This window comes from Corvus kubaryi, unplaced genomic scaffold (genome assembly GCF_017639235.1).
Source record: "Corvus kubaryi isolate FWS band 111438036 unplaced genomic scaffold, C.kubaryi_AGA036_p1.0 37272, whole genome shotgun sequence".
In the NCBI taxonomy this organism is placed as follows: Eukaryota; Metazoa; Chordata; class Aves; order Passeriformes; family Corvidae; genus Corvus; species Corvus kubaryi.
In genome coordinates, this window is record NW_024581084.1 from 133,867 (window position 1) to 152,058 (window position 18,192).

The window sequence follows — 18,192 nt, forward strand, 5'->3', positions numbered from 1 at the left end:
ATAGACACTTAAAAAGGATATTTTTGATGCTATATATTGAGTCATTATTTATATCTATTTTATTAAGCCCAGATTTTTTAGGTTTTGTACTTAGGCTGAAAATTGAGCTCTTAAAAGTACACTATATTGGTTAGAAAAAATTCTTACTCTGACAGGAAAAATCCACAAGATGACTGTATCACAATATTTCATTTGTGGAAAGAGTATTTTTGACAGGGTGATTTCAGACTTAGGAGGGGAAAATCTATTGTGGAATGTTTTTGGGCTAAACCTGTTTGGTATGTTTAACTTCATGGCTACTCATTTGTCATCATTATCAATAAATCTGCTAAACGGCAGCTGACACTTTGCTCCTCAGTAACATTCTCCATCTCTCACTGTATAGATATTTTGGGTAGACTGGGAGCAAATTTATGGGCTCAATTTTTACATGAAGTCAGGATGTTTCATTTAAAGCTACCGGTTTTCCCAACTCGGTACATGAAAAAGAATGTATTGTTCTATTTCAGAGAAAAAAAGAAACAAATCTAAAATTAAAAAAAAAAAAGCTCTGAAAATCTCTCTTTGACTGGATATAAAATTCTCTTACTAGTTTACAGCTATTCCAGAAGAATAGATATTTTTAGCAGTTTCAGTATTTTTATGACCATTACAGCACAAGATTTTCATGCAGTATTAAATTTATAAGAACACTGTGATTTCAAAAGCAATTTTTTCTCTATTTCCAAACAATGGGCCCACTGAGTTCGTGGTTAAATTCCAGTGCAGGGCTCTGACACCTCTGAAATGTGTTTGCAGCAGTGACTGTTCCTGAGCAATGCACAATGGTTCTGAGCTCTGATGAGAGGGGTGTCACTCACCCATGAAATGCCCAAATTGGTGTTTACTGAAGCTTGAGGAGGGTCTAGATAAACATTCTAAATATATTGCCAAATTCCTATTACATGTTACAGGACTGTCTCAGAACCTGTTTTAACAGTATCTGTGATTATGGATATGTCTTACAGAAAATATATGTAAAAGGAACAAACCCAGTGAGCTCATTTTATACAATGCAATTGGCTGGTTTGATATTCAGATTACTTTGTCCTACTGGAAGTGCCCATATCCCCACAGCTGACTCATGGATTCCCAACACTTTTTGCATGCAGCTGCTGCTGAATCAGACCCCGTAGGATTTATGCTTATGTACATCTTTTTCAGAAAAGCCCCATCTTTTCTTTGTTGCAATCCATATCAATAGCTTAAAACTTTCCTAAAAAGCTGGAAATGTGTTGGATCAGAGGTCTTAGGAGTTTGCAGCATGGAAATGACTGCAAGTTAAGGCAACCTTAAGAAGAAGCTTTATTCAAACCTGCACGAGGTTCTCCATACAGATGACTCCTGCCTGCCTGCAGTGCAGGGTGAGGGCACTGGTGCAGGTACACTGAGATGCTGGGATGGAAAGGCATCCCTGGATGCTGCCTACTGCCTAAATCCAGCATCCCTGGAAGTGTCCAAGGCCAGGTCAGATGGGCTTGGAGCAACCTGGTCTAGTGGAAGGTGTCCCTGCCCATGGCAGAAGGGTGGAAGGAGATGATCTTTAATATGGTTCCATCTCCTCCATGAACAACTCACACTGGGACCTGATGATCCATGAAAGTTAATGGAAACCTGCTGTTAACTGTCCCCTTTGAAAGGGGCTGACTCTGGAGGACACTTACCATACCACTCATCCACCCAGGCAAATGCCTGCCGGTGACCGATCAGGAGGATGTCTCTGACCACCTGTAAACAAGGAAAGAGTTAAAGGCCTAAGCAGCAACAAAACATCTCACCCATGTCTTTCAACAGGATGGAAAATGAGAAACCCTCTGACAGTTTTGTGTCTAAAAAGACATGCTGGCTCTCAAGGGCTCCTAGTCCAGCTTCCCACTGGAAGTAGATCTGTTGCCAACACTGAATCATGGCTTTGACTAGCATGGGAGTCCATTTGGGAATGTGTACAGAATCCACTACTCTTTGGCCAATTAGACATTCTGGATCTCTTCTATTCCTTTCTCAGTTTTTCAAACATGTAGAAGGTTAATACTGTGAAAAATTTTATCACTTGGCAGTTATGCTATTCATTAATTGATTTTTTTAGTAGACTGATTGGAAAGCTTTCCCACTATCTGTTTCTAAGGAATTCTGCACCTCATTGCTATGTGTATGGGAAATACTTCAGCTCATATATTGGTCACAGCACTGAAAATGTTATTGATAGTTTCTCTCAACCTTAGGCCTGAGCAGCTCCAGGCTTTGTCAAGTTTGTACCCAGACTGAAGTCCTGGGCTCTGCTCCAGATCTTTCAGACCTCGTGAGAGGTCTGAACAGACTGGCTTGAGCTCCCAGGCTTCTCCACAGCCATAGTCACATTCCTGTGAGTGCTTGAGTTCTGCTTATGTGAAGGATAAGAAACAGGTCCTGTTTCACTGACCTTGTGTACAAATTGCTCTACTCTGGTTTGAAGTCCCCAGACTTCAAATTTCACAGTCACAAGTTTGTAGGAACACATAATTGGCTGATGTGTCTCTCTCCAGCCTTCTTTCAATTGGCCTCTCCCAGTTTTCTGTGACTTGAAATATTTGGGATCCTGCAAAACAAAGAAAACATACAGGGACGTGCAGGAGGGGAAGTCGTGTTTGTCAGTTTGCTAAAGTCAAAGTTTTGATAAGACATAAAATATTAAAACATGCTAATAAACATTATGAAAAAATAATAAGAAATTGATTTTTAACATGCACTAGGATATCCTAAAATCCAATCCTGGCAGTGAATTGATGGCAGCATATTCTTGGAGCTGCATTGACAATCATATCATCCAGGATGTTTTCTGCTATAAGAAAACCTGTTATTGCAAGTCATTACAGTGCAGCACACTCCAAGGGTTATTTATGGCCTTTGGTAGGGGGGAAAAAAAAAAAAGTGGCTTCTTCAGGGCCTGCTATTCCACTGTCCCTGGGTGTGAATTGCTCATACTTTCTATCCATGCCTGTCTTCCTGAAATCATGTCCAGTTGGAGCTTTGACACTTCAACACCGATCCTGACAATGCCATTTTCAGTTGTAAATGAACTTGTACATCCTAAGCTAGGTAGGAAACTCCTGCAGTTATATATATATATATATATGTAACTGCAGTGATATATATATAGTTATATATCTCTGGTTATATATGAGCTATGAGCAATCACTGAGTAATCCCAACTCTATTTCTCTTTCAGAAACTGGTAAATCAAAGAAACTACAACATTGAAATTACAACGTAATTTTATAAAACCATTAAAGGCATTAGTTCATCTTTTTAAAGCTTACTTTCATCTGTACAAGATAGAGTTTTATCTATGAAAGTGTTATTTTCCATATTGGTATAATTCTATTTCCCTTTATGCCCAATCATGCTAATTATACCTTGTAAATAGAAATAATTTACAGTTAAGCACTGATTGTCAGAACTTGAAAATTATGTCATTTCAGAAAATTCATAGTGGAGCTTCTAAAATCTGTCCTAAAAAGTAACCACCAGTACTCAGCTGTGTTCTTTCCCCAGTGCTGAGGTCTGGGAAGATCCTTTGTTATAACTTAACAAACAGTGCTTAAATGGATGACAATCAGGAGAAAAACTAACAAATTTTGATAACTACTCTGATCATAATTTTGTTTCATTCAGTGTGAGCTTATGCATCATCCAGCATTCCTGTTTCCTACTGTTTAGTTATCTCTTGACTTCTGGTTTTATCATAAACTGAAGCTCTGCCATTAAAGCTTCTCTACAAAGCCCTAATAAGGTGATAGTCTTTCCTCCCTGTGAAAGTCACTGCTTTTATTGCTGACAGAGGCTTTGCAAAGGGGAGACTTTGAGCTCACAGAATAATAAGGTTTCAATGTTAAATCACCATAAAAACAATTCAGCAACATCATTTATCAGAGCAACATCCCCCTGTACAGCACAGCTCATGGTCACAGGCTGCTGCCCATCTTCTCACCCAACAAAGCTCAACCACAGATGGAGCTACACATTTTCTGGTTGAAAGAGTTGTTTAATAATTGATCATTGCCTGGAGCAATCAATATAATAATAATACTAATAAAAAGAAAAAAGGCAAGAAGGCATAATATTCAGAAAGGTGTAACATTCTAGTAGGAGGTTCCTTGAAAAAGGAAATAATTGCAGAAAATATGATTTCAAATATACCTGCAAAATATTCCTGTGTGAAACAAGAATCTCTAAAAAGGAAAATAGTTTCCTGTAAGTCAGGGTCTGCTCTTTCTTACACTCACATACAGTACTGGTGTGATGGAGCCATTGCATTGATTCAGCATTTCAGATACACACTTTAATTCAGTGTTGTACTTTATAACCCTTTGTCTTGGTTTGAAAGACAGGTGTTTGCTAAGGAAGGCAGAAACCTCCCTTGGAATGGCAGATGCAACCCCTTTCCCTCCGAGTTATTATAATTTTGAAATCAAGGGGCTTTTAGGCAAAGATGTGGGAAATAGGAATAACAGTTCTTTACTATTATATATCTATATGTGTATAACCAGTCAAACAAACAGCAATAACTATGGCAGTAACAGCAAACAATCTCAAACCCAGTCCCAGCCTTTCGGCTGTCAGGCCCTTTCCCCTCGGGTGCAGTTCCGCTCGCAGCCGGCAGGGGCGCTGGCGGCTCCCAGTGAGCAGGGCAGGTGCGATGGTTCCCCCGCGGCTGCAGGGGGCGCTCCGGAGCGAGCTCGGGGAGCACGCGGCACCGGTGCCCTGGGATCCCGGGAGGGATGGAACAAAGGCTTCACAAACCCCTGGGCAGCCGATCCCGGTGTCCGGCCAGACCCTCGGGAACAGCAGGCTGGAACGGCAGGCTGGAATGGCAGGGACGAGCACAAATCCTGGGTGGCAGAGGAGGTGTATCCAAACAGAGAAACCCCCCGGAGGTCTGGGCAGGCAGGGCGAGCACGGCTACAATGTAGCGAAGGCTCAAAGCAACGGCGGGGCAGGGCGGCCACGGCCCGGCTCCTAGCGGGGCAGGGAAGGCAGCTTTGGGATCCCGGGGCTTTCTAGCACAAGGAAAAGCAGCTGAAGAAAGCAGACTCCTCTGTGTCCGAATGCCAGAGACCCAACTGCCCACATACCCAGGTGAAACAAAAGGAGCAGCCAGGTCTTTCGGTTTTCTTAAGCGCCCAGGTTTGTTCTCCTAGCAACATGTATGGGGGGGGGGGGGGGAATTCCTTTAACAGAAAAAAACCCCAAAAAAACCAGGAGAGCTCCTAAAACCCCAACACCCTTCAGAGATAACCAGATCTATAATGGCATAACTTCAGTGGAGTCCAAAGGGATTTAATGTAATCAACTTGAGTCAGTATCAAATATTGATAATTCCTAAAAATGAAATAATGAATAATGGCCTTGCATCACTGCTCGGTCCCAAGTTTTATGAGTTGGGTCTGGTTTGGTTTGGGGAGTTTAACCCATCAGACAAGGGGACACAGGGTGAATCACTCTGAACTTGGTCCCTGAATCACCCACCAACTGCAATGCAACTCATCCATGACATAACTCCCAGGTGCAAATTCCCTTAACAGCACCCAGGGACGGCACCTCTGCATCCCTTAATCCTGTCTCTTTTTCTTGAAGGACATGAGGATTAGTCACAAATTGTCTGGACAGCTCCACAGGAAGAGCCAGATGATGACGGACAGTACAGGCAACTCACATCAAACAGCTCTTAGGAAATTCCTGCTTCTCTGAAAACATTAACATATTGGTACTATAAAACTGCAGACTGATGAATGGAAGCCAGACCTCAGAGGAACAGATTTCAAGCCTGCTGTATGAAAGATCAAGGTGTTAAAGACTTTACTGAGTGCTTGCTCAGAGAGCTGAGACTCAAAGGCTGCACAAGAGTCAAGCAGGGGGATGTAAGGCACACAGTGACATTGGGCAAAGTCAACTTGAGAATTCGATGTCTGGGCCATCAATTCAAAGGGCACAAGTGTTTGACAGAGGTGAGCTGTTGTAAGGAAAACTAATAGCCCTGGGCTTTAACCCAGCTGCTAAAAAATTATGTGTTTAACAACATCTTGACTGTTTTAGAACAAATCCTGTCTCAGCACTTGTGCTATGGTACATACAAGGAAGCCTTTAGGGGAAGAACCTGTACATTCACCTCTATATTTTGCATGTAATTACACCTTTCCTTGGCCTCTGTTATTTACCACAGCCATGGGCAGCAGGCTTTGCCAGAGGGACTTTGGTGGGACCAGGACTGTTCATCTTTTGCTCTTCCATGCCTGCTCCAAAGCCCACTGAAATTAATGAGAACTTGGACAAGAATGATTTTATGTGCCTAACTCGTGGGTTCAAATTGCCAGATTAAGACTCACAACCTGGAATTCTTTCTGCAATTAGGCATATAAGGTCCTTCTATAACAAAAAATGAAGCACGGCTGATAATTTTCCATTAAAAGCAACTAGAAATTACAGTGGCACCCAGCACTGCTTCTCTCACAGCACACATACTTGAAGCTTTTCTTCCTATGACTAGAAACTGGGCAAGCTGAACTTTGCTCTGACCCCACTTTTATGTTATTATTTAGATAATTAATTTTGTGTGTTCCTTATTTTTGCTTTTAGACACCCATGCCTTTCTTCCTAGAGAAGGCATCATCCAAAGAATACTGGGTCTATGCACTATTTTCCCCTTGATTTATCTACTGGTAAAATCCTCAATCTGTTTTAAATGTAATGGCATAGCTAAAATCTTTTTGTTTAAATAACCTTCTCGTCCTTTTATCAGACACAATTTATTAGGAAAGCCCATCTGGCAAATCCTTTTGCTAGAGGAGCAAAACCTACTCTGTATTTGCAATACATTATTGCCAGGTGCAGAGTGATTTAAAAATAGCACTTCTGCCAACAGAGCAGAAACATAATAACCCATGAGCTGGGCTTAGTTGAGAATAAAATGTAAAATTACAATGAAATAAAAGCCCCTGCATATGGGATATAGTTTCAAACATAGCACTCTCCCAGGGTTTATTACTTAGACCATGAGTCCTGGCTCAACATGGTTATTGCTGGAGTATATTATTTATCACTTAGCATTTATTCACTTAACTTTCCTCACGGACGTCACGAGCATCAGACATGGAATGGTAACAGCCTTTCCAGTAAGCAAACACCAACATAGCACTGGGTTGTTGCAATGCCTTTTCACAATTAATTCTGAGCTGTTACTTTGTACTTGGAGTTAAATAATGAAATGCATTTGTTGTTTACAGAAGATCTCCAAATCTGCATGGCACACTTGCCCTCAGTTCTGCCATGGTATCAGGCCTGGCTGGAAGCTGCCACTCCACCCTGGAGCTGGCAGCACCTCCTTGTGTGTGCTGGGAACCTGCATGGGACACCTTGGCAGCCTTGCCATCCTTCTGTTTCCCCTTGCTGCTTGTGTGGCCATTCCAGCATGGGCAAAGGTCCCCAGGCTGAACCTGCTCCCAGAGGTGAAACTGCACCCTGCTTGTGCCACGCATCCTGTTCTCTCCCTGGAAGTACCCAGATGTCCCTGAAACAGATCCTTCCTTCCTGGATTAATGCCTGGATTAATTTTTTCTGACTCCTATGGCAATATCATGGTGCTTTTGAAGTGCAATCATTTTTTCCCTCTTTAAGCTGAAGACCATTTTGTTTGATCTTGAATTTCAGAACCAATCACGGGTTTGATACCTGTCATCTGGCATTTCAGCATCAGCAGTAGTTGCTAGGTTTTGGATTTCAGCTCTTATAGCCAGGCCTCAGGAAAGATTTCTTGATGTAAAGATGCTACTATAAACATTTATGTGGAGTTATTTTTTAAGGACTTTAAAAAAAACTTCCATTACATGGTATTTTCTGGACGATCCAGCTAAATACTTAAGAACTGTAAATATTGGGACTGTTCTGAGGTGCTAAAATATGATAATCCAGCCAGCCTTTATGTAAACTCACATACTAAATGAGTAAGGAAAAGGAAATGTTCATAATTTTGGCATATCCTGCACTGAACTCCTGTGCTGACAAAGTGCCCACACTCACTGTGGGGCTGAGGCAGCTGGATTATTTCAGCTACCATCATTTAGTGATGTGACAGAGGTTTTGTTTCTCTGAAAGCACCTGGACAGAGGTAAGGTGGACCTATCACAGAGCAGCTGTGCTAAAGGAGAAAAGCCAGCAATGGAAAAAGAAAACTGCAGCAGCTGCATGGAATCTGTTTAGAAGCAGCCTGAAAAGTTTATTCCATTTGTTCAGCTCTCTGTTGCTTTGTTATAAGCAGGAAATGAAACATTGTTAATTCTGAGAACTTGAATATGTTTGCACAGAACATTTTGCTCAGTAGCTCACATCCACGGTAAATGTTTCATTTCATGAATGATTCACTGGAGGCCCTCACTTCTCAGCATAGCTCAGCTTTGTTCTTTTCTATATTTCAGACAAATATATCTGTCTATATAGCTGGTGATACATATTCACCGATGGTAAAGTCACAAGGAAATGACTTCACAAAATGTACAACTACTCTTACCTGGCTGGTACATTCTCTGTACAGAAATACAAAATTCTGTATTTGATGCCATATGTACATCCAGATTTGGAAACACGTGGCTCCTTACAAACAGGCAAACCTGTTAGCTGGGATCTAGAATCAACCTTTCTCCATTTGAAACCTCACATTTAAACTTCTTAAAACTTAAAGGATTAGGCCCATGCTTGTAAAAAAACCCTATATTTAAGATGTGGCTACTTCACGATGGAGTTTGTAGATGGTCATGAAGTTAAAGGGAGGTCACCTGCTTTGGGATACCTGAATTGCTGCAGTTCCACCTCCTCCAGCCTTCTACAAGGGCAGACATCAGCTCACCCCCACAAAAGACAGAACTGGACTCTGTAAGTGTTTGTAACAGCTCACAAAACTGTCTTCTGATTCACTATTGACTTGGTGATTTTCAGTCCTCCTGTGCACACTGCCAGATAAGCCCTTCATCCTTAAGGGAATCCCAATCACTTGGATGATTCTGTTAAGAGATCCCTCAGTATTACTGGCAGAGGCTCCCTTAAAGTGTCCTGCCATGAAGCAACAGCTCTCCTTAAGCCTCCAGCTAACTGGATGCTTCACTTTTCAATTTTAGTTAATATTTAGAAGGAGAGAAAAGCAAATATGCACAAAGTTGAATTCAATCATTTTCCCTTCAGCCAGGACATTTTCATGGAACACATTTCCTCTCTCAGCACCGGTGAGAATGATCTGTTCAATTCAAATGGAATATTATATATACAAGGATGGTTTATACATTTTGTCTTTTTATGTTGGAATCACTATTATGTAAACGAAAATGCAATCTATTTATATGATTCGTGTCAGGACAACTGAAAAACTTCTTTTTACATCATAGGTGGCAGAACGCAGTGGCTTTGTCCCTCTACCATCAGGCTCATAAGCACCAGCACTGAGCAAGCAGTGGAAGTAGTGTGTGAAGGGTTTAAATTATTTAAGCCACTCTCTAGTATGAAATATTACAGCTAAATAATGACATTTGGTGTTAAATCTGAAGTATATTTTTAATTGAAGAGGAATGTGCTTTCATCAGGATGTAAAGAAAATTAAAGCTCATTTCTAGAAGCTGCCAAACACACTGACCCTGATAAAGAACTTGCTTTATTTTCAGCCTGTGAAAGAGCCACTGAAATGGAGAGATTACTGACATGCCGGAAGTTAAAATTGTTCTCATTGGTCTTTCTGGATGGGAGTCAGGACATTTATCCTGTGGGATCTAATTGTTAAATCCTGAGGATTGCACTTCACTTTTAATCTTTAAACTTAGTATCAGTTCAGATTATATGATCTAAAAGCAGCCAAATTGTTGTTATTAGTGCAACTAAAATACCTCTCAAAAGCTTACACTAACCAGGTTTAGCTATCTCTGAAGGTGCTATTTGGGAAACACAAACTCTTTATCATTTGCATAGAATTACTGTTCTGATTGAAAACAGACGAAAATCACATTTACGAACATTAAAAAATTTTTATAGTCTCTAAATTATGTAAGAGGCCTCATCAGAAATGGGAATTTGGCTTCATGTTCATCATATGGTAGCATAAAACCCCCATAGTTTGTAAACTTTGTAAGATCCACTGTTTTCAACTATTATTAATTCACTATCAATTACAGCATGTGCACAGTTAAATGCTAAACATGTTCTTACTGCTCTGTATGAATTCTGAAACAGAGTTTGATAGTCAACAGGAAAATCATCCATCAGTACAGAAAAAAACAACAGATGCTGGGCTATTTTTGTTGTTTAAACCCCTATAATATTCCATTTTGCTTGGAATCAGGTCTTTGGATTTGTCCATGAAATAGCAACACAAAGACTCTGAAATGCTTTTCTCCTTTAAGATGAGCCTGGTTTTCTGTATCAGGAGATTAATAATAGGGAAATTATGCTTAATAGCTGGATATTAAAAATGAGCAGGAAAGTTGCAAAACTGGACGTTACCTTTGTGTTTACAATTTCTGAAGTGCAGAGACTGGGATGAAAAATCTCACAGGATTTCTTTAAAGTACAGTCAAATGCTGACCCATTCCATTAGCAGCTCATTCCTAAATGGAGCCAGAATCCGTGGAGTTCAGATAAGATGATGGGACCAATAAGCTGTTTCAGGAGTATTATATAATTTTTGGTACTAAACAGATGGGTTTCATTATCTAAGGAAAGTAATAAAATTACTTTTCATTCTGCTGTAGACTCAGTTTTGGTTTATGACCCGTACATAACATTCAAAGTAGGATCTATATAAATGGAAGATAACAAGTACTTGACTTTTTTAGCCTGAAACTCATGTCTCCTATAGTATAGAAATATATTCCTTGGCAAGTCTTCACTTTCTATCCTAAAAATGATTATGTAGTCTCATTTTAGATAGTTAAACAGCTGCCATACTCACTGCCAGCTATGAATATAGACTTGGCTCCAGAGGCAAATCATATCTCCAAAATTAAATGTGAGCATAGGTCTGATCATTCCTCTCTAGCTGTTTGTTGTGAACCATCATTTTTCAACTCTGAGATTAAAACATTGAGACCTCATCCTCATTTGCATGGTGGCTGCTGATTTCAAACAGTGAATTGCATTGACCTAGAAGAAACATGCTCTTCAAAGATGTGCTCCATCAAATATACATGGGAGCAATTTCCAAGGGAATTTTTGGAGAGTGACTGTGCCTGCTGCCATTGATGCTTTTTGGCAGATCTGCTGCACTCTGCAGTGTGCTTCAGTCCCTCTTGGTCTTGTGTCATTGTTCCCCTCAAGCAATTGTGCATCAGCCCTGTTGTCACTGCAGCACATCTGTCCTTTGCTGGGCTTGGGCACTTTGCAGGACCTACTGTTCAGGGTGGGATGCAAGTAAGAGATGTTTAAAACTGCTCAGATCTGAAAACTCTTCACTGAGCTTCATAATGCAAAGAAAAGGCCTTTTCTAGTTTGGAATAATTCAGCTGAATATCAAAGGTCTGGTACAGGATGTGTTCTGATAAGGATAGGAAAGCATTTCAAAGAATCATCTGCAAAAGAAAGTGTCAGGCAATCTAGACAGAGAGGCTGCTGTCTGCTTCTCCTCTGACCAAACACTTTTGAAATATTACTGACCAGCAAGATTTTATACAAAAATAAAACAGTTTTGATTCCTATCAAGTCTCTTCTAAAGCCTCTTACCTTCCCTTCCTCACCAGTTCACAGCTAAGTTGCCTCTTACCTCTGATTCCTTGTAATAGCGCTCGGGAATCTCATCACTGGCAATATCAATAAAGCAGACTTCTCGCTCCAGATCTTTAGCTTCTTTGTCAAAAATCTGCAAGAGTTAAAGAAATTCAAAGCTGTTAGAGAACAACACCCTCACAAAATCCACCTGGAATAACTGTTAAAAGCAGTTTCAATGACTTGTGCAACAGAATGTATTTTAGGCTTGTGCCTGAACAGCTTTGTGTAAGATACTTGAGTTTTTGCAGGAACATGGTCACATTCTCTACCCTACTGCACACATTGTGTTCAGCACTTCCTGCTTCCACTGCTGTTCTTTCTTGGATTTTTTGAAATGGAGACCTTGATTACAAACAGTAAAGTCAACAATTTGGATTGGTTTTACTGTATTCTCCAATCTTTGTACTAGAATCTGTCACTGTGAAAAAAACCCAACTCTCTGGACTCGGGGTGTTTTTACCCTTTTCCCTCTAAGGACTACAGCAACGTACAGGTGTTTGCTGGGAACACTCAGTCTAAGCTGTTCTTACATTGAGAATCAAAATTTTGGTTGAACTGCCTCAGCAGAAGCTGCAAGCTTCCCCCATCTATCCGTGCACACATATTTCAATTCTTTAGGACCTCGTTTGGAACAGCAAGTCTCCTGTTCTATGCAAGGCAAACGATGGGGATATTTTGGAAATCCAGGTCATTTGCAGCTGAAGCACAGTATCCTTCTGTGCCTGTGTCCATAATTTAATTATTTAGGCATCTCAGTGACCCATGTGACTTACACTGTGTCTGCAATACATTTCCCTCATGATTCTGAGACTTAGAAACAGCACCAAGTTAAAAGTCTACCATGAATTAGTGCCATGAAATTCAGGGAAGTTGTGCATCCACTGTCAGGATCAGTAGCAAGCTCACAATGTGCTTTTTCCTTTGGGGCACAATGTTCTATAGCTGAAATTTCCAGGAAGCAAAAATATTTTTGTTTTCTTTCTTTCTTTCTTTCTTTTTTTTAAATAAATGCAGTGAACGCTCTGTTGATTTAATTTAATTCTAGAGGAACAGTTAAAAATACAAAATGCCAGCAACTCTTTAGTAACAGAAATGCTACTTCATTACTTTTGAAAGCATTGGGGTTGCCCATTTAAAGCATTCAAAAAGAGCAATGGACTCCAGTGAACACAGGAACCAGCTGGTAGGAAGAACATGGCTCAGGAAATCATCCTTCAAATACAGGAAAAGCTGAAGTTTGACTACAATTTTAACTTGTCTTGGTAGTGAATAAAACAGGCAACACTGGAGGCTCACTGAGCTGGATGTAACATGTTCACACATCTGACACTGCAGAAGAACTGAGAAAGAGAAACTCCATCCTGGTTTTATTTGTATTATTATCCTTCTCCAGTCGTTGTTTTGCAAAAAAATTATGTTGATTATTTGAACAAATTGGTGCTGGGCAGCCCTTCCCCTGTAGTGCTCCTTCTCTGAATTGGGTACGTTGATGTAAATCACTTCTGTGTTTATATATATAATATAGGTCACCTTTTATAAGCTTCCTCACTTGCTTTTTGCCTAAACAAGTTCAGAAATACAGGGCAGCCCCTGATGAAATCAGTTGAACTATTTCTGGAACAAGATGTATTTCACCATAATCTCTATAAAATAATGGAAATTGCTCTTAAATGGACCTTACCAGGTCAGCTGAGGCTCTGAATCTGTCCATGGTTTAGGTACAAGCCCCATAAATTCAAGCACATGCAAATCTCTGCCCATTTGCAAGGACCTAAATGGACATTATTACCTAGTATCTTATCCAAAGAAATGTGCCGTGGTCTGTCCCAGGCTTGATCCACATATTTCACCTCATATGAAAATAGTTCTAAATTCCTTTTCTCTCTTTAAAATGCTGTGATGGAAGTGGGGATGACAGATGCCTTTGCCAATCTGTCAAAACCAGGAGGAATTTTTCAACCATTTCAACAATGCCTTATTTGCTGCTGAGGCTGCCTCTGACCATTTCCTCTATTCCAGAAGTTTGCTGTATGGCATTCTCACTTCCCTTTGCCAGCAGAACTTGTTGTCTAACCATTTATGCTTCTCCCTTTCTCAGATTGTCCTCACAAGATTTGCAGCTAGAGATTTAATCTTCTCATTCTATCAGCAGTTGAAAATAAGAAGTCATTAGAGAACAAGACTGATTTCTTTCTTAGCTCTAATTCTCTTGTTGCCTCTCCTAGCCACAGAATCTTGGATTGCCTGAAACCCTGTAGGGAGGATGGGTTTATTGTGGTTGGGATCAAAAAGACTAGAGAAACTTGAAAGTTTTAAAGGAAAAGATTAAAGGCCACAAAAAGAAGCATAAGGCTCCCAATCTGTGCAACTGTATTTGCAAATGTGCAGAAACTGAATGGTGAGAACAATCTGTATCCTTAAGAAGATGATGTAGAAAGACTATTAAGTATTATATTGGAAAGAACTGGACAGGCTTTACATTTGGAAACCAAGTAATTAATTGAGATTAAAATACACAATCAAATGGAAAACAAAGAGCAACATTCAGACTGAAGTGGCCTTTTTGCTGTGGGCTTTGGTTTTACTTTTGGGAGGTTAACATGACAGCTTTTTTACAACAAACATTTATTACTTCCTCTTCCTAAGAGGGATGAAAACTCAGCATGATTTAGACTACATCACCCACAGAATGACAGAAAATGGGAGAAAAGTTTCAACTGGGTCTTCTTTATGACCGTCAATGGTTTGTTCTGGTGAAAATTAAAAAAGCCAAAAAACCAAACAAAACCCCCAAAACAACCAACCCCCCCCCAACCCAACGACCAATCAAACAACCAACCAACCAAAAGAAAAGCACACAACTCCCCTCCCCCCCCCGGCAGGTGATTCCAGAACCTCAAGAAAGACAGCTCATACAGGGTGCTGCAGAAATCTAAGTCCTGGTGAGCTTCAATTTCATTCCCTTGTTTCCCTCCTACCCTACAAGGACATGTCCTGGCACATCCTTTGCTAGTGACTTCCCTTTTCCTGGTAGCTACAGGAATAGAACAGAAAGTCAGGTTAGGAGATGATGGGAAATTTAATATCCTCTTTTCTATAAGCGTTTTTTTCTATTTTTTTCCATTTTCTTTTATTTTCAGGCTAAGTTGTTGGCTTCAATTTTATTCAAATGTCATTTATCTAAAATTTAACTTTTATGGCCAATCCCCAGAGCTAACCTGGACTGGATATAAACAGTATAAAGCCAGCTTCTGCTGAATGCATTGATTCCATCCACACTGGCAAACTCCTCACTCATCTGCACTACCAGGATGCCGAGGGTCACATCTGTGCCTCTGGCTTGGCTTTATTTCATAATACATTATTCTCTCTTGCGATGTTTTTTTCCGTCTTCGAGAGCAAAGGAGCCATCCAAGGGATTACCAGCTGGAAGGTGTTTGGCTCTGTCATTATTACAAAATGTTTTTTTTTTCCTAGCCTAAACATGAGGAGTTTGTGATCAGAAGGCTGTAAAGAGACAGCTAATTCATGGTAGGGTTGTAATTGTGGTAAATATTGCAAGAACAATCCTTTTCTTCCATTAAAAAAAGGCACAAAATAGGCACTCTCCACCTTGAAATTCTCATCTCTGCAGACTGCCACGGCCAGAACCACTGGCTACTGCCCAGTGTGTTGCCACACACCTTGAGCAGGTTGTGTCACCTGCTCCACTGCAGCTCTTATTTTTCTGAAGGAAAACTCTGACTCAGAATTCGATCCATAGAGTTTATTCAGTGTGTAACTTTTCAGTAAGTCATGCTCCAACCTCAGCTACTTCCAAATTCCCTTAATTTCCTTTTGAGATTTATTTGGGCGGAGATTACAGGAATTGACCAATTTAAAACCTGTTCACTGGATAAAAATATTTATGTGGACACACATAATTGGGAGCAATTTTTCTGTGGAAAAAGATTGAATCTCTCTTTGAGAACAGGGAATTTGGCTCCCTGAACTGGCTGGGAATATCCCTGTGTGCCACAGAGTTGGAGAGGCAGTTACATATTTATCTGCAGCCTTGCTCCCTGCTCCTTTTGATCTCCATGTCACGACTTCCCTATTATTCCATCTCTTATAAAATATCTCATTAAGATTTGTACTTTCTGGACAGAGAAATGGATTTTTATGAAATTATGTCAAAGAAGTTATGCTTCCAAGACTGTAATAGACTATAATATTTATTGGGATTAGTTTTTTTAAGTCACATCTACTTCAAGTGCCAGATTTACTGACTAACTTCAGTAGTTCATTTAGAAAAATCAAAAAGTAGAGGCACAACCATATCACTTGTTCACACTCTGTCAGTGTGGGCCTTGTCATATGTTCTGCGATAGCCATATGTTCTTGGGACATATGATCTGCAGTTCAACAAAGAGAGCTCTTCACTCAGGAGGAATTTCAGCCTAACCTTTCCACTTGTTTACCTTTATCTTTTGAGAATTCTTAGAGGGGGAAAAGCTTCATAAAATCATGAATTTTTTATTGCAAATTGTGGGATGCTCAATATCATCACACAGGAAAAGTCCAGGTGCAAATAAAATCACCCTAAAAGTGTCCCTTGCTTTGACTTTGCCGTGTTTTGAATGATGCCCAGCAATCCTTTTGATGGTTTCCAGAATGAGATCCTGCAGTGCAGTGAGGCTAAACCAGGGCACAGCTGAATCCTTTTCAGCTGGAATCAGTGTTTCAAGGCAGTTGCCTTAAATAGTGAATTTACATTTAATTTCCATGTGCTATATTCAATTTTGTTACAACCTAGTTCCACATTACTAAGATAGGAGACAAAAATAGAGAAAAAAACCACTCTAAACTCAACCAAACTAGAAATGGATTTTCTTGTTAGCTGCCATACCTAAAATTTATTTTACTTTAGTTTCATAATCAAGATCTAGCCACTGAGTTTTCCAGAGAAAAATGTTATGCTACAAAGAGCAAGGCACTGGAAGTTTTACATACAGTGAATTTTCATTATTGACAACCTCTGAACTATTTGACAAGCTGTACTTGTTTTGCTTTCCCCAGTCACCATCAGACGGCAAAAAATCACTGCTCAAATATCAGCAGCAATTAATTCTGTGACTAAAAAACAAAACAAAACAAAACAACAGAAGTCAGTCAAACATAATGGTCCTTGTGCAACAAATAGGAAAATTGAATGTATCTGTGATTCAGTGATTTACTTGAGCAGTGTCTGTCCCCACTCTGCCTTTCCTGTACCTTCAGCTGCTTTGCAGACATTTTCCCCCGTATCAGAGTGTGACACGCAGGGACAGCACGGCGCTGCTGTGTGTGACATGGCTGGGCATTGATTACAGCAGCCACTGGAGCCATACGGTGGATCCTCTGAAATCAACAGTTGATTGTAATGCACAGTTGGTGTATTCCCCACTAAAAGGAAAAAAACCCAAAGCGTGTGTCTGTAATGTACACTGAAATAGTAGGAAGAAGAAATCGGAGAGAAATGAGAGCAGGATGACAGTTTGACTAAATTAGCCCTTTGTGACACAAATACTGACCACTCAATGGACCGTTGAAAGAAAATACCTGTGCAAATACAAAAAGAGCTTAAGGAAGTCTTCTCATGGAAAGCACACACCCCTTTTATTGACACACAAGAAGTAACTCACACCCTTCTGCCCAGATTTCTACCATTTCATTCAGTAGATAACCGTAAGAATTCTCTTGGATGTACCTTATGTGTTCAATATTCAGAATACAGACTTTGCATATCTATATTCAAATTCCTAAAGTACTAATTTTCCTTATGGGAGAAGTGTGCGATTGCTGTGTTCTTTTACACTTGTCTGTGCTCACCGAGGTTGTTGGCTGTAGGCACCTGCACTTCCCCCTGCCCAGCACTGCCCACTGTGACCCTGACCAATGGAAGCAGCTCAGGATGCAAAGGGAAGCAATATTTTCATGTACTCTACAAATGCCACCTCCTGTGTCATTTACATCTCACAAAACATTCTAATTTTTAGAAATTCCATTTCATAATTTAAAATAGAAGTAAAATCAAAATAAAATTTCTCTTTAAGAAGCTGACTTTTTAAAAAAGACCTGCAAGAGGAAATACTGACTGGACTGACTCACTGGTCCAGTTTCTGACAGCATTAATGAAACTGTAAAGCTGCAAGGTAGCAGGGACAATATTTGATGTACTAACATGTTCATCCAATACTGGCTCTGTTTTTCTAAGGACAGAGTTGCCATGGAACATCTACATGGGATACATCAAAATCAGCTGAGCACTGAAATCACAGCTGAATGGATTTATGGTTCTGCACTACTAAGCAAGGTTACCTAAATAAGGGCATTTATTGTCCATTGTTTTTTCTGTCAGTG

General features: G+C 40.1%; 1 protein-coding gene across 4 annotated transcripts in view; it reads right to left on the reverse strand.

The window, feature by feature from the left end:
• The window catches only part of PITPNC1 (phosphatidylinositol transfer protein cytoplasmic 1), an 80,657-nt gene that overhangs the window by 8,856 nt on the left and 53,609 nt on the right, over positions 1-18,192 (reverse strand). For all 4 annotated transcript variants that reach the window (XM_042025474.1, XM_042025472.1, XM_042025476.1 and 1 more), the window contains 3 exons: positions 11,807-11,902; positions 2,459-2,614; positions 1,704-1,767 (listed from right to left, as the gene is read on the reverse strand). In XM_042025474.1, the coding sequence (XP_041881408.1) occupies positions 1,704-1,767; positions 2,459-2,614; positions 11,807-11,902 (316 nt within the window). The remainder of the gene's footprint in view (positions 1-1,703; positions 1,768-2,458; positions 2,615-11,806; positions 11,903-18,192) is intronic.